General features: G+C 32.6%; 1 protein-coding gene across 1 annotated transcript; it reads left to right on the forward strand.

The window, feature by feature from the left end:
* The first annotated feature begins 12,062 nt into the window (after nucleotides 1-12,062).
* Nucleotides 12,063-14,186, forward strand: LOC111433960 (protein kinase PINOID-like). Its single transcript, XM_023071227.1, has 2 exons — nucleotides 12,063-12,867; nucleotides 13,174-14,186. Exons 1-2 carry the CDS (start codon nucleotides 12,272-12,274, stop codon nucleotides 13,982-13,984), a joined length of 1,407 nt encoding a protein of 468 aa, XP_022926995.1. The 5' UTR covers nucleotides 12,063-12,271; the 3' UTR covers nucleotides 13,985-14,186.
* Nucleotides 14,187-18,119: the final 3,933 nt, after the last annotated feature.

Below are 18,119 nucleotides of genomic sequence, written 5' to 3' on the forward strand. Positions count from 1 at the left end.
TTTTTTTTTTTTTTTTTTTTTTGGGTGAAGAATCATTAGTTTCTTCAAGTGAAGTTATCTTCTTTTTCTCTCTTTTAATTTTGGAATTTTTGTTTGTTTTTTTTTTTTTTTTAAATAATGGAGATGAGATTTTAACATTAATGGAGAAGCTAAGCAGCTACTTTTTTGGACAGAACTACAGCAGTGGATTCCATCAGCCTTCGGCCCAAGCTTTTTTCACAAGCTGGTTTCCTGTAATCTTCCTTGCACTTCTCAAAAGACTAACCCGAGTTATTCCACCATGTTGTGTCTTCTGGAAAAATTTATAAGAGATCACCCAACATACCATAGAACCATGAAGTTCTTATGATTGAGTTATCGAAAAGAAAGGTACACATGGTTGGTATAGGTAGTTCAATCTTTTAAGTTTTTCTTAATCAATCTATTTTTATGATACTCTAATTTAAATGTGATTTTGGTTCATTTATTTACTTAGGCGTAAGTTTCAGGTTTTGAATTACTTTCTGTTTGATGTATGAAGCTCATAGATAATGTTTGTTTATTATCATCTCTGCCCATAATAACTTCCAAATATGTCTTAGACGTCTCTCCATCGTACAAATGTTTGATCTGGAACAATGATAACTCATGGTTTAAAGGTGATTTAGTCCAAATAAAGTTTAATTATCCTCATACATTTGAACATATTTTGATATTATTTTGTGAACATACGACCATGAAAAAGATGAGGGCAGGATTATCGAAAACTCGGCATTCAAGCGTCTTCATTCTTGAACCTATTTAATTTCGTTTTGAAAATATGGATATACAAAATCTTAAAAATCTTAAAAATACGTGGATTCCCAATTTTAAAAGAATTCGTGCCGTAGATGTCTCTACTAAGATAGGACAAGTCAGGGGCAGGGAGAAGGGCTTCTTCGTCGGGTTAGCTATATGTTGTGTATACAATTTTCACAGAAAGTGGTAAGAGGATGAATTCTAGAGCAACATTGAGCAAAAGCTCTCTGTTGGCCTTAACCTTTTGCTGATCATTTTGACCTCTCGGGTCGAAAGTTTTAGGGTTGTAAACAACTCAATTCTCTTTGAAAAAGAAAAGATTGAGTTTTTTTTTTTAAGAAGGTTCTCTTCTTAGGGTATCCTTAAGTTTTCATTTGAATGTTTAAGTCGTAAAGTGAACACATGAAATAAGATTAAGTTTGAGAGTGGAGAATGAACTTGGTTTCAAAAGGAACGACACCGACCCATTTAAGACGATTTTGAGTAGGTTGGCCATGAAAAAGTTAGGGTCGACCACGCATCCCGAACTGTAGTCGAATGTGCTTTTATAGTTTAATTTAGTAGGTGTGATAATTATCTCTGTATCAAATTTTAATTTGATGAAATTATTGTGTTATTTGACAATAATGTATCATTTTCACTGTTAATTGTTGAACATAGCCCACCGAAAATGTTCAATTTTAATGGATTGGGCTTTGGGCCTAACTTTGAGATGTTGGCCTTCATATTCAGGCCCATTCCAGCATCCAATTTACTCCTTGCCACGTCACCATACTTGTATATACAAGCTAGCTTGGAGAGTGAAGTGTCACCACAGACCAACACAAGTATTTTCAACATGTTTTTTTTGTTGACTGGTATGTTTTCTAAAAAAAAAAATCTCAGAAGATCACCGGCCCGTTTGACTCAACAATCTTAGACCATTGAAACCCAATACGATATCTTAACTTTACCAGAAATTCTGCATCGAACTTCAACCCCTAAGAGTTGGCCACAAGGCAACAATTTTTAGAGGCAAAAGGCCATGAGGAGATATCGTCTGTGATCCATAGATCTCCGATCGGGAAACTGCATCCAACCTTCGTGGCTATTCTGTGCTCTTTGAACTTTTTAAACTTAATGAACTGAAACATCCGAGTAGCTAAAGGAACAGATTGGGAGTTTGAAAAAAAAAAAAAAAAACAAACAAAACTAAACACGCCTAACTTTAGAGGTCATGTGCTTAAACCTTCGGTTCATTCATGCATTCATTCTACACATGGACATTAATGTCAATCATCGTTTTTTAAAAACTAAAATAAAATAAAATCTAAATAATTGATGTCATGAACATCCCGAACACAATAAAACATTACCATTTTTGTTTGTCATGATTATTAAAATAGGTTGAATGAGAAGTAAAGACAAGAGGATTTTTATTTTGGATTATGCTTTAATTATCACAAAAATATAATTATATTTTGGGATATTTAAAAATTAAATGAAACCAAATAATTGCTACCATCCTTGTCTCTCACCAAATGCTCATATGGTCTAAGCTAATAAAAGTGGTTCTTGTCCCTCAATTCTTTTTTATTAAATTATTCATTTTTAATTATTTAAGGTTTCAAATTTGTACCTAGAACACAATTTTTTTAATTATTATCAAATTAGTTATCAAATTAGTTATCAAAATCGTCTTTGATTTCTTATTTATTTTAATTTAGTTAAAATATGATCTGAGTTTTGGAACGCTCATCAAATGATTATATAGGAAAACACTTTAATTTTAAAAGAAAACTCAGTCTACGATTAGAAAGTAGCTCGTTGAGTATATTCATTTCAAACAAACTCATATGTTCATAGCTCACTCATAGCACTCGGGTATATAAATCAAGTCTCAAACTATAAGAGTTAAAATGATGTTTTAACGATGTGAGATCCCACATCGGTTGGGAGAGAAACGAAACGTAAAGGTGTAGAAACCTCTCCCAGAAGTGTTTTAAAAACTTTAAGGGGAAACCCGAAAGTAAAAAGCTCAAAGAAGCCAATATCTGCTAGCAGTAAGCTTGGGCTGTTACAAATTGTATCAAAGCCAGACATCGGGCAGTGTGCCAGCGAGGACGCTGGTCCCTAAAGGGGGTGGATTGTGAGATCCCACATCAGTTGGAGAGAGGATCGAAGCGTGGAAACTTCTCCCTAGTAGACGCGTTTTAAGAACCTTGAGGGAAAATCCGAAAGGGAAAGTCTAAAAAAAGACAATATTTGCTAGTGGTGAGCTTGAGCCGTTACAAACAATGTCATGGTTGATCAGCTTTTTACTCTTTTTCGAGTCCAATAAGTTTACTATTCAATTTTTTTTCTATTCGGGTTATTTTTTAATCAAATTGTGAATAGATTCCATATGGGATTCTTACCAAAATATTAGGTATTGATTGAACAATGTTGGAAAAAGATTTGAGATGGGGATCTCAAGATCTCTAAGTAAAAGCTTTACCATTAAAAGTAAGCTTTGAAATGACCAAACCCAATTGCTTATAAACTATATAATATTCCAAAACAACAAAAATAGATATGAATCAAACAAAATCATAATAAGTCTTTGATGGATTTTTTAATTGCTCAAGTTCCAATGATCTATCGAAACTTAATCCACGTGGTTGTTTACGTAAATTAGTCAACTCCAAATTAATTATAATTATTTAGACGATAAGAACTCAAAACACGTAACGATTACGATACTATGATAGTAAAAATTGTAATTACTCGCTTTTCAAGAGACTCGAGCTATAGATTGTCACTAATTGACTCAGAAATTTGAAAAGACATGATGATTTAAACCATTTAAAACGTGCATTCATTATCGTACAAATTCGAACAAAATTTTGATTAGTTATTATTAGTCTTGTTCATTATTATCAACAACCCACTTCATTGAACTCGAAATGTAACTCTATCACATGTTTCAATTCATAGTTCTCATCATACTATTATGTACATTGTTCTCAGATTCTCTAGTAGCGTTTAATTGGCATCTCTCCAGTAGACTCCTTTAACATGAGAGGGCGACCCTCATGCTTGCCAACGGTCTACGTATGTGGTTACTTGCTCTCCTTCAAACAATATCACAACTAGGGAGTGGTTAGATACCCGCTATTCACACCCACAAGACTCTCACAAGGTTCTATAAAGACTCATGTATCTCAAGACTCCACCCGATCTCACAATTCATAATCATAAAAAACTAACTGTGAACTCCTGTTGCTCAGGAGAGGATCACCGTTAAGAATTAACCACTAAACTCCTAACAGTCCGCAAGTCATCATAACCATCGGGAATCGACCTAGATTACGATTATGGGTTCGTTTGCAAACCTTTAATCGTCTTCATATAACAACATAAGCATATCATTCACGAAATATATCATCAATAAGAACGATGGATATTTAGTAAAAAAAAGAAAAATACAAATATTAATAAGTTAGATGTGGCACAAAATGTAGCCATTAGTTAGTTAATTAGATAATTAATAATAATAATTTAATAAAAGGTATTTAAATTATAGTTGAAGTAGACACAAAGACAAGCAATGTGAACAGCTTTGGGGACATAAGGCATATGCTATATTTTTTCATACTACCAAGAAAAATATCTCAGATTCCTTTTCTTCAAATAAATAAATAAATATTTAATAAAATTTATTTGATAATCTTAAATATAATTAATCACTAATAAAAATAAATGTAAAAAAAAAAAAACGAAAATATATATTACATTATTAAATAAGGTAAGTTTGGGGTTGGTTAATATTAAAAGTTGATGTCATGATTTTGAACTACAAAACTATATAGTATTAAATATAATATAAGGTTTTGAATGTGTAAATGTGACAAATTATGCCTAGGTGTTTGCCTATCAAAACACCGGGAATATTGGCTCTGTGTTTTCTTTTTCTTTTGTTTAATTAATTAATTAATTAATTAACACTAATCAATAATTAATTATTTTGTTCCTTTGATTTTATATAGTATATTGACATTCCCATTCCCTAGGCTTCTAGAAGAAGCCATTTTTAGAGTATTTATTACAAGAATAATAATAATAATAATAATAATAATAATAATAATAATAGGATGAGGGTATAAATTTATTTATTTAATTAATTAAAAATTTGATATTTATTTATTTATTTTTTCTTTAAACCTCTTTTTGGCAAGCTTTCTAAAAAGAATCATGAGGTAAAGGGTGAGTTTTCTTCGGATCTTGGCAACTTTTTCTTTTATTTCTTTATTATTCTTATTATTTTTAAGTTAATTAGGAGGAAAAAAAAAAAAAACCAATTTCAACCTAGTTTAGCTGATTAAGACATGTATAAATATCTAGCAAGTCTCTTGTAATAACTCATGGCCACGTTACCTACTCCTCACTTCTTAAAGAGTGAAGACTATCCCCACGTACGAACACAAGTCGGAGGACAAATTTTTAAGAGATCACCTAATATAAAATTGCTTTAAGCAAAACACGCTTAACCATAAAAAACGGTAGGAACTTATTAGACTGTTTTTAAAGTTTGTATCATATAATTGAAAGTTTACGGAGAATTTACTAATAATTTTTTAAAAAATAATATTGGATTCTTAAACAAATTTAAAATTAATAAATTTAACAAAAATTTCTAAATATTTTTCTAAAAAGTTAAATATGAATAAATCCAAATTTTAAATATGTAAAAGTAAAAATTTATTAGGATATAAATTATGGAGTTTTGATTTTTAAAATAATTTATGGGTGGAATGAGTTGTTTGGTTTTCTTTTTTCTTTTTTCCTTTTTCATTTTTAAGTAATTTAATGATAATGCAATTCACGTTGAATCTTAATACTTTTAAGATATAATTAATTTATGATAATTGAAATTAAAGTTAGAAAAAGAAACCATTCCAATTCCAAAATAAATTTATTTATTTATTTATGAGATTTTTACAATATGTGTTCAAAATTTAAAAGACAAATCGAATATTATTAGGGATTTGTTTTAATACATATCTTTTTTTCTCTTTTATTTTTGTCTATTCTTTGTAACACAATTATGTCAATATTTATTTTCCCTAAATTATTTTTTAAAAGTGTCTTTGAGCGGTGAATTTTACTTCAAAATTACTATGGTCGTTAGCAAATCAAATTAAAACAAATATGAACTGTCTAGAAAGGGAAAACAAACATAACAACGTGGATGGTGCAAGTGTTAATGTCGTGCTCTACTACTGAAATGAAAGTGAAACTACACTAGCTACTAAAGAAAGAGGGACACTACTTTCGAAAAAAATCCTAATATGCTCGATTTATTGATTTTGTGATTGTCACACGTAAGTATCAACGAATGTATTCTTAAGCAATCAATTTCAAGCAGAAATGTTTTAGAAACAAATTCAAAAACCCTAATCAACTGTGATATCCTACATCAATTAGAGAGAAGAACGAAACATTTCTTATAAGGGTGTGGAAACCTCTCCCTAACAAACACGTTTTAAAACCTCGAGAGAAAGCATGGAAGGGAAAGCCCAAAGAGGACAATCACTGCTAGCGGTGGCTTGAGCTGTTACAAAGGTATCAGAGCCAACCCCGAGCGGTGTGCCAACGGAGACGCTGGGCCTCCAAGGGGGATGGATTGTGAGATCCCATATTAGTTGGAGAGGAGAACGAAGCAACCCTTATAAGCGCGTGGGAACCTTCCCCTAACGGATGCGTTTTAAAACCTTATGAGGAGAAACTTAAAGAAAAAGATATCTACTGTCAATGAACTTGATCTATTACATAATGGTAACAAAAAAATTTCTTGAATCACCAAAGTTTTAGGGTTCATAAAGTTTTTGTTGCTTTCTAGTTTTTGAAATTAACGCTATCAATTATGACTTGTAGTAAGATCTAAGAAACAATCTCACTGAGAGAATCAAAATCTCGAGTTTTTCTAGTTCAATAACAAATTGAGATTCGAATCTCTAACCTCTTCGTCAAATAGAATCAAAATACTACCAAGAGAATTGAGATATTGACTTTTTTTTTAAAATCGAGATCTAAATATTTAACCCATATTAGTTTTTGGGTTTGGTGAGTTAAACGAGAATTTCATTACATGATTGAAAGAACCAGTGCAATTGAACTGATTAGATTTTTTGAACTCCTCTCGACACCGTCCTTACGAATATTATCAATCATCATGACACAGTTCTTTGACAAGTGCGATGTACTTATGCTAGTACTCAACCAACCTAAGCAAACTTCGAATAGACGTGACAACACGTACAATGCCATGTAACTTTCATCATTCCCAATTCGGTAAAGACTTGATTTGACCACACATACTACTCGACAATACTTAAAAGAAACCCTTAATCAACAATGTGGTCCAAGAAAAAGGCTCGAGCTAGTCTAGAACTTCAAACTCTCTAACTTATAATACTGGATTATTAGGTTTAGGAGACGTCTAATCCTCCTAGTCAGAAACTAAGTACGAGATTATGTCTTTTATCGTCTCTCGACACGTCATGAACGATCTTTGTTCGAGTCTTGCAATTGAAGCTAGAATTAGAGAGGACTACAAAGTAAATTCGTCGAGAAATGAAGGACCCATAAGAAAAGTTATTGTTAGATGAAAGTCGGAAAAGCCCATGTGTGCAAATAGTGAAAGTTTGGCTTTGTAATGAGAGTTGACAAACACAATGGAAGGAAGGGTTTCCTTTGGGGGTAGAAATACAAATACCAATTCTTTTGGTGCACTTTTTGTTGGGCTTTTGAAAAACAACCAATTTCATGTGCAAATATCATGGGACCCTAAAAATAAATAAATTACGAAAATTATTGTAGAATTTAAATAAAATAAAATAAAAAATTGGGGTCCACTTTTCAAATCAAAGTCAATTCAGACCCCAAATGAAGTGTCCACCTCATCCAATTGCTTGCAAAATTGATGACATGTCATGTACGTACTGTTCTCTTTGGCCATGTGGGTATCTATTATCTGTCCAATCTGTCTCCTCACTACCTCTTATGTTTCTTTCATATATTTCTTTTTTCTTTTTTTAAATATAAAATAATATTTCGTCTTCCCGATACGATGGATAAGAAACACTTAGAAGAATTGATAGTTACTGTTACGTATACCAACAAGTGTAATCGTAGTGTAATGATCTGTACCCAAGATTCAGAATTCGAATTCGATACTTAATGGGCTCGGCAATCCACACAAACCAACATGAGTATGTTCAGCGTGTCTTTTCCTTACATGTTTCTAAGTGAAATTCTCGTAAGAAACATGTAAGCTACTGGAAAGGAATATGCACTTTATTAGTCATATAATCCTCAGGATTGCTCTCATTCAGATATAGTTTTGATTCATTTATATACCCTTACTCGAGTATCACACTAATATTGCTTGATGTTTTAAAAATCTTTGTATAAGCGTGTTAATGTTCACAAAACAGGGCAAAAGACTCGTGTTGATATGTAGAGAATAGAGATAGTTTTGACTCGTAAAAACATTTCAAGACAAGTAGATAACGTTGTCATGTTACATAGGATGCAGGAGAATATCGAACCTCTTCCGCTCTATTAAATTTTCGTGTAATGAAATAGATTTTGATTTATTTAAACATTTTATTGAAATGAATGTATGGTTCCTTCAAAGATTCCCATATATATATATATATATATATATAATAGATATTGGAAATAATTCATGTAGGGATGATCTCTCATTATTAGGTATTTATAATTTATTTGAATACTATTCATCCAATAATCATTTCTTAAATCTAATTTTAATAATTTCAAATATACATTTTTCTTTTTATAATATACAGAAATCTTTAATAGATTTCTTTCCATAAATAATAGAGTTGGATGAACTTAAATTTGATAGAAACAATTTATTAAAAAAACTGAAACAACCGACCCTATCAAATCCATTATTCGTATTAAATTATATGATCAAAGGAGTTAAAGCCTAAAAATGACTAAACAATTCACGTCATTAATTAAATCATTTCATTTCATCACTTTAAAAAATATTCAGTTCTATCGACATTTTCATATATATTAAGGGTCATTAAGATTAAGTTAAAAATTTAACCTGATTTTAATAATAAAAAAAAATTGGAGGTATTAATATGACTCGAGAGTCCAACATTCCGATTGAGCTGAGAAATATGAGATCCTATATAGTTTGGAGAGAAGAACGAAACATTATTTATTAGGGTGTGAAAATATCTTCTGACAGCGATACGTGACGGGTCAAAATAGATAATATTTATTAGCAGTGGGCTTGAACCGTTTCTTATTCTTATTAAGATTATGTTAAAAAAATAATTTGATTAAGATTAGGTTCGATTGTATTAGGAAAAAGAAAAAAAAAAAACACTTGGCCCTGCCACCATTGGTCCATGTTACTTAGTTGGGATACAGTTAACTCTGTTTCCAAACGGTCGGCTTAACTTCCACGAAGGTTCAAGCTTAATTAGGGTTTGAGATCCAATATTTTAAATTCCACCATTGCCCCCTACAACCTTCTGCCAATTCTATATCACATGTTTCTTCTGCCCCTACCTTATTTTAATCTCTTCTTTTTTCTTTTAATAATTATTTTTAATTATAAAAAACACGGAAAAATTCAAACCACCCGATCCATCATATAACCCAAGAACCTAAATAATCCCGACTATCCTATCTAACTTATAAAAGTTGGGTTGAGTTAGATTTTTTTTTTCAATTTAGGTTCGGTTGAATTTTTTGAAAATAGAAAATTTAGGTCAGTTCAAAAGTTGACATTTTTTTATCGAGTCAACTCAATCCAACTCACCAACTTGAAAATAGAATTATAGACCAATTGGACTTAAAATTATTGTTGACTTCAAGAATATCTGACGTTTATAACTAAGGTTAGTGATGCATGGCTACTCGGGAATATTTTCAATCTTATTTGCTAATATTTTATATATATATATATATTTATTTATTTATTAAAGAGATAAATCGTAACTAAAAAGAAAAGGGAAAAAAAACTAAATTTATTATTGATTTTTTTAAAAAATAAATATTTAAAAAGGTTGCAGCTTGCAGGACGGCAAAGGGTTGACCCAGTAACCAACGAGGAGAAAAGAACTGCCAAATTCTTTCACCGGTAAAGCTTAAACACGGTTATTCACGCGCCTCGAGACTGCACGCGCTTTAATAATGTTTATTTATTTATTATTATTAATAAATTGAGAAAGAAAATAATATGAAGCAACGCATGCCACGTGACAACCGCAGAAACAACCTCCTTGCACGTGCCGATTTGATTACGTCATCTACGCCTAAAAACCACTTACGGCTCCTCTAACGGATACAACTTCCCAGCACGTGCTAAACTTTACCCATCCCTTCCTGGAGTCACGTGCCATTGCATATATAAATAATAGCTTATTTGTAAGTAGAGATGATATGAACCAAAAAAACATCGATCATACGATATACTTCAATGAAAATGTGAAGAAAAAGTTGTCAAAATTATTATTTCAATTCCTGTCACGTTGAAGAAGAATGAAGTTTGATTGTTATAAATTTTGGGTATATTACAATTTGAAGTAATTTAGAGTTATTTTATTTTATTGGTGTATTTTAAGACTTTTTATTTACTTTAGGTTACAATTACATCATGGTTAATTATGGTCATTAAGTATGAATGTTACACCTCTTGTAGTACATTTAATAGTTTCATTTTGATGCTATATAAAGCCATTATGCTGTATGTGTAAGGAGACTTGGAAAATACAGTAAAATGAGTATTTGTGCTTTCTTTAGCGAATGACTAATTTTTTTTTTGTAATTATATGTAGTTTAGGTTGCATGCAGAATCATTCAAGCTTGATCAATCTTGCTTGTGGAGTGATTCGAATCTCAGACAAGTGTTCTTGCTTTGAGATATTTGATCAATAAGAATCATTCAAGCTAGACATGATGATCTTGCTTGTGGAGTCATTCGAATCTTAAACAATGTTCTTGCCTTGAGATAATCGATTAACAAGGTAATTCGAATCTTATTCCCCTTGTATTGATTCCTTATCATATCAAGAGATGTCTACTGAGAGTGACAGAGATGAGTTAACATCTTATTTCATTACTCATTTATGTGAAACGAGATAATTTTTTTTAAATATAATTTTTATTAGAAAAATGTAAAACATTTTAATAAATCTATTAATATTTCACCTATCAATTTTAAATATTTAAAATTTAATATTAGAATTAGAAATATTTTAAAAAATCTTTTATGGCCTATTTTATTTATTTATTAGGGGTTGTATTTATTACCCAATAAATACACGTCAGAATCTTATTTATTTCTATTAAATCACGACAAATATTTGACTCCCATTCTACTATTAATGCATCTACTTTGCAAGAGAAATTTTTTAAAATTAAAATAAATTAATTTCATCTACCAATTTTCTCACCTTTAAAATGTGTCAAATATCATCATTTAATTTTAAATTTAATATGTCCTCCACCTTCAAAAGTTTTTTAATTTTTTATTTCTTATTTTTAATATATTTTCTATTTTAAAATTAATGAAAAATTATAATATTAAAATTTCAATTTATACATTAAAATTGATTAGGAGACTTTTTGGTATAAAGTGAAAAAAAATACATTAACTAAAATCCCACCAACTCTGAATGGGGTAGGGATTGAAGGTTACTGATGAACTAGATACAGAGCTCGACACGGGTGATGATCGAAGTACAAAGCTGAAAAAAATACACGAGCTAAAATTCCACTCACCCGTGATAAAACGATAAGGTGGGGAATCGCTTAAGAAATGAACGAAAAATAAGATTGAAATAGGGATGTTCATTTATCGTGCACGATCCCACCTATCACAAAAAGGAGATTGAAATAGGAGGCCATACCACCTATCATAAAAAGGAGATTGAAATAGGAGGTCATAGGCTTAAGACACAAAGATGCTCATTTATCCTACAGGGTCCCACCCGCTCAAGCGAAGGAGCAAGAAAAGATTTCTCGATTCTCGTTCTTACCCAAATTCTCGTCTCTCTCACTGGAGATTGAAATAGAAGGCAAAGACACGTACGCTTCCCCGTATCCACTCCTTGGTCAATTATATTCTCTATTCTCGTCCGTGCCCAATTTTTTTTACCGGGAAGAAAATTGAAATAGGTAATTTGGGTAACGGAACCAGGGTTAAAGTGGGAATTTGATTTTTAACCAAGATTGAGAATCAAAATCTCCGCACGCCCAACGCATAAATACCCCCACAACTACTTCCTCGCGCTTCCATCTCTCTTTTCAGCTCTCTCTCTCTCTCTCTAAGCATTGCTTCTGAGCGAGTTACAGAGTCAGATACAGTCCGACTTCCCTTCTTCTTCTTCTGATTCGAATGCCCGCATTCATTGTTTCTATATTCGATTCGATTCGATTTTCGTATTTGATTTCTGGGTTTCGTTCTGTTTCTCCATAAGAAATGTTAGAACAGCTCGCCCGAGTCTCAGACGGGGAGGACCTACCTTACGAATCCGCCATTAATTCCAATTCCAGTCAAAATTCCATGAGCAGTGACAGTTGCAGCAGTTTCAGTCGTCTCTCATTCGACGCCGCCACTGATTTACCCACTTCCCGATCCTCACCGGAGAGTCTTGATTTAAAGCCTCACCGATCATCTGATTTCGCTTACTCTGCTATTCGTCGTCGGAAATCCAAACTCACCTTCCGTGATTTTCGTCTCCTCCGCCGCATCGGCGCCGGTGACATTGGCACCGTCTACCTATGTCAGCTTAGAAACTCAACCGAAGGTTGTTATGAAGATGAAGATGACGATTCCTGTTTGTACGCCATGAAAGTAGTGGATAAGGATGCTCTGGAATTGAAGAAAAAGGTACACAGAGCAGAAATGGAGAGGAAAATATTGAAAATGCTTGACCATCCATTTTTGCCTACGCTTTACGCTGAATTTGAAGCTTCCCATTTCTCTTGCATCGTTATGGAGTTCTGTTCCGGCGGCGATTTGCATTCTCTCCGTCATAAACAGCCGCGGAAACGCTTCTCTCTCGCCTCTGCAAGGTACAGAAACAGAGCATCCTTAAAACTCTGTTTTATATTATTTATCCATTTTCATCATTACTGGAAACACACTGAGATTCTACGTAGATTCCTGGAAAGCTGCAACTCTTCTGGAACGATTGAAATCAAAATATTAATGTTTATATATATATATATATATTTATATAATTGAATTCACAGGTTTCAGTATGTTTTTTGTTTGCTTGTGATGTCAAAACCTGAGATGTTACAATCTTGTCTGCTTTAGCTTTCTGTGATGTCTCCTTCAATGGAAATTATTAAATTAATTTTGTGCATAATTTTCAGGTTTTACGCCGCTGAAGTTCTTGTTGCTTTGGAGTATCTTCACATGCTTGGAATTATTTACAGAGACCTTAAGCCGGAGAATGTTCTTGTCCGATCAGATGGTCATATTATGTTATCGGATTTCGATTTATCTCTCTGTTCCGACGCTACTCCTGCCGTTGAATCGCCGAATTCCTCCCCTAATCCGGCATTGTCCGACTCAACGGCGTTCCCCAGAACCAACGCCGCCGCTTCCGCCTCCACAGCTCCATTTTCCTGCCTCTACAATCGGCTTTTCCGGTCGCGGAAGGTCCAAACCTTGACACCCAACTGGCTCTTTGTTGCGGAGCCTGTCTCCGCTCGGTCGTGCTCCTTCGTCGGTACCCATGAATATGTCTCGCCGGAAGTTGCCGCCGGCGGATCCCACGGCAACGCCGTCGACTGGTGGGCGTTCGGAGTGTTTCTCTACGAGCTGATCTATGGCCGGACGCCTTTCGCAGCGTCATCGAACGAGACGACGCTAAGGAACATCATAAAGAAGCCGTTGACATTTCCGACCACCGGGTCGTCTGGGACGCTTGAACACCACGCGCGGGACCTGATATCCGGGTTGCTAAACAAAGACCCGACCCGAAGACTCGGGTCGAAACGCGGATCCGCCGACATAAAAAAGCACCCGTTCTTCAAGAGCCTGAACTTCGCCCTCATTCGGTCGCTGACTCCGCCGGAAGTCCCCGGAGTTGTAGTACCGCAGAAGCCAAAGCCAAAGCCGATAGCATCAAGCAAAGCCAAGGTGAAGCCGGCTCATTCAGCTGGGTTCGATTACTTCTGAAGGAATCGACGGTGGGTAGGAAGGCCACGTGGCGCACCGAAACAGCCGGGTTTTTTAACTGGCAGATGACAGTCAAACGTGTATATTCGATCTGCTCCCATTCTCCACCTCTCCCCATCGACTTTGACGTATGTTTAAGTGACCTCCTCGTGATACTATATTATTTTCCCATTTTTATAACTTCCAAAAAAAAAAAAAAAAATTAATTAAGTAATTTCATCCTTTTTGGTTAATTTTTTCAATAAATCAATCAAATCCTTTCATTAAAAAGGGAAGAAAAAAAAAAATAAAGAAGAGGAAATAATAAAACATAAATAATTATCTTTATTACCCAAAACAAAAAAGCCTTTCCCCTAATTTCGGTCTCCTTTTCACTACAAATCCCCAAGATTTTGCATAGCCTATATATTTCTTTTTTGAAATAAAAAATAAATAATCTTATTTATTTATTTTTGTAAAAAGGGTCCCACCAATGGCAATGCTTAGACATTTAAGATATATTCATCATGTGGGGAATAACTGGGGCAAAACCAAAGCATCAACGGCTAAGATTCTCCCATCAACCCTTTTATTTAAAATTAAAAATAAAATAAAATCTAAAGATTATTTGAGTTTCAGAGGTAAAGCCGAAGCAAACATAAAAATAAAAATAAAAGATTCTTTTTTCTTTTTCTTTTTTAAATAATAATAATAAATAAAATTTCATATAAGTCGAGGTTGTAAATGCGGGACTTTGCGAGGGTTTTGGAAGGGGGTGTGAGGAAGCACGCGCGGGGTGGAAGAGACAAGGTAGAGCGCGTGGATGAGACGTGAGATGAGTGCGAAGGGGGGTTATGTGAGAAGCGATCAAGACGGGACCGTTTTGACAACACATGGAGTGTCCTGGACCTGGTGATCGCCTGCCAACCAGGCAGCCCAAACAGGCATCTTTAAAGCACTGTCCCCCTCCCCCTTCCTCTTCTTGTCTTAACACTGTACCCAAACAAGACAATTCCTCACCTGTCTATACCCACCAATTCCCTTTCGCCACGTGTCCCCCCTTCCCCTCCTATTTCTCTCCCATTATAATCTTTCTAATCCATTAAAAATCATACGTATACATATTCATTTCTACTCTTCTTCTTAATTCTCAATACTATCTTCCAAAACAAACATATCCATTTACATTCTTAAATTATAAACATTTTATCTCGAGTGCTTCTGTAATTTACTTATACACAAAGGTGTCCATCTAGTAGGATAGAGACGGAGTAAGCTTTCCACATCTCCGATCCCACGTCTTTTATTACTCAGTGCAGTAAAATTCTCCATTTATCCATTGATGTGGAGATTTTGACAATTGAGGATTCCCCAAGTAAGGTGAGATGGGGTTTAGGGCAGGGACAGGATCGTGGATTGAGATGGTGAATATAATCATTATCCCGACCCTTTTTAGCTCAAGGGATGACGAGTGAGTAATTCTCAAGTTGATAAAAATATTTTATTTTTTAAAATTTAAATGATATTAAAAATTTATCCTTCCACTCGCGTTAAAGAGGGACATTTTACTCCGACTACAATAAATTAAGCTTCAATCTTACTCGAAAAACTAAAATAAAAAGGGAGTTAGGGACAAAATTAAGAGCAAATGATGTGAGATTAGACAGATTTAATTAAGAAAAATAATGAAGAGAGTAATAATTAGAACGTGGTAAAAATACAATCAGAAGTCAACCAGACAACTACCTACCAGTAAAACCGTGAAAAAGTAAAACAAAAAAAAAAGTAAATATTATTTTGGTACAATTAATTTTTCAACCATAATACATCAGATTGGCGTCAGAATTTGAACCCTAAGGTCGGGTGGGTCCCACACTGGCAATAAGTCCATTTCTTCTTCATTGCCAAAACGGCGTCGCAGACCTATACTATACTGACCCTAATTCTTTTCATTTATTTTCCAATAATTTTCATCTTTTTAATTATTTATCGTTCTTTAAAATACACCACTTTTTATTTATTATTATTTTTTTAATTTCCAACTATTTAATCTTTGAATTATAAGAACTTGGTTTGATATATATATATATATATATATAAATAATAATAAATTTAATATTATTTTAAAGAACGGTAGAAAAAGAATTATATAAAAAGAAAAAAGCAATAAATGAGGAGGGGTCACGTGAGGTGGGCATGCAACGTAACTTGTGCCTAGAGAGAGAACGAGAGGTAGTCTATAGCGTTACGCGGCTTATTTCTATGGATTTTTTTAATTAAAATAGAAAAAAAAAAGGAAAAAAGGAATAATAATTTGAAAATAATTCGGGAGAAAAGTAGGGAATAGGGAGTAGGCCTGCTAAAGTGACAGGTGGGGGGATGTACTGTGAGCATTGATAGACGGGAGAGGTGGGGCCCGCTAGGAAATCACTGTTACTGATTACCACGTCTGTAATTTTCATTGGTCATTTATGGTCCTATCACCAGGTACGTCCGTCACCCTACCACCTTCTCTATTATTTAATTATTTTTTGTTTTTTGAATTTTGTGTAATTGTACGTAAATCTGAGATTAATAATAATTTTACATTTATTACAGAATTGGATGAAGCTTTTATTCGCCAGCTTTATACTTACAACAACACAGAGCTTGCTTTCTAATTAATTACCAATTATTTTAATATCTAAATTAATAAAAAAATATATATTTTTGTCTAAATAATATTTAAATCCTTTTAATTTTGATGAATTTATCTCAAACAATATTTTAATTTATGTGTTTTTAATATGGTTATCGTAAAATAATAATAATTTCATTTAAGAAAAACACGACTTTCAATAATATCCTTAAATAAAATAAAAAAAATCTAAAAAACACCTTTACCATTAGATTTGGATGAAAATAGTTAATATTTTGTTTCAAAAATATTTTAAACTTAAAAAAAAAGTTTCGAAAACACGGTTGAATTTTCAAAAGTTTCATTAATATCGTTAAACTTTTTAAAAAAATTCAAAAATACATTTAAACTTTTTTAAACAATTCAAAAATATATTTATGGTTAGAACCACGTCTAAAAAATACTCATAAACTTTCAAAATTAATATTAAAAAGTTTGAATATAATTATGAGATGTAAATAATTGGTTTTCGTCCATATATTAATGGTAAGATTTTTTTTTAACATTTTTGTATAAAAATAGAGAGCGTTAATTCAACTTTTAAAATTTCATAGGTATTTTTAAAATCTAATATAAACCTTAAAAATATTTTAAACTTAATATTAAAAATTGAAAGTATTTTCCAAAACAAAATATTAATGATTTTGGTTGTAGAAGCATTTTTGAGTTTTTGTTTTAAGGAATAAGTATATTTTTTAGATTTTTTTTTTAATAAAATACAAATTTAAAATGTTTTTATTTATTAATTTGGTCGCGTAAGTATTTGAGAGTAGATAAACTAAAATATAATAAAATTCAGTATAATGGAATTTATAAATTAAACTTATAATAATTAGAGTTTTCTTTATAAAAAAAATATTTTTATGCAATTAAAATTTTAAAAATTGGCATAATAATTGAAAAAAAAAAGAAAAAAAGAAAAAAAAAAATGGAGGGACCATAGGCGGTGGAAAGGGTGGAGCATGGGACTAAGGCACACGGCGAAGGGGGGCCGTTGGGGGTCCGCCCTCAATTAAATCGGCTCTGAAATATTAATTTTATGCAAAATGTCTATATTTATTAAATCCATTTTTTTTTTATAGTCAAATCAATGTTAATTTTTGAATTCCAACACTTTTTATTTTTTTATGCAAAATGTCTATATTTATTATTATTTTTTAAATATCTAGAAAATTTAGTAGCCACGTTGATTTAAAGACGTATTATTAGATATAAACTTAAGGTTTAAAGTAGAGATGTCTATAGAGTGAACGAGAATGAGGAAGCCTTTTATGAGATCCTACGTCGGTTGAAGAAATATTCTTTATAACGGTTTAGAAACCTCTCCCTCGTACATACGTTTTAAAATTGTGAGGTTGAAGACAATACATAATAAGCCAAAGTGGACAATATCTACTAGTCGTGGTCTTGGACTATTTCACCTTCATTATCCTCATCCCTATCCCTCGACATAGTTTTTTTTTTTTTTTTTTGGTGAGT

The sequence above is a fragment of the Cucurbita moschata genome, unplaced genomic scaffold (assembly GCF_002738365.1).
Source record: "Cucurbita moschata cultivar Rifu unplaced genomic scaffold, Cmos_1.0 Cmo_Scf00044, whole genome shotgun sequence".
Classification (NCBI taxonomy): domain Eukaryota; kingdom Viridiplantae; phylum Streptophyta; class Magnoliopsida; order Cucurbitales; family Cucurbitaceae; genus Cucurbita; species Cucurbita moschata.

Excerpts from the sequence above, each read along its gene's own strand:
- LOC111433960 (XM_023071227.1), top strand. The coding sequence starts at position 12,272 with ATGTTAGAACAGCTCGCCCGAGTCTCAGACGGGGAGGACCTACCTTAC. Across the intron at positions 12,868-13,173 it reads TTCTCTCTCGCCTCTGCAAG|GTTTTACGCCGCTGAAGTTC; the intron begins GTACAGAAACAG and ends CATAATTTTCAG.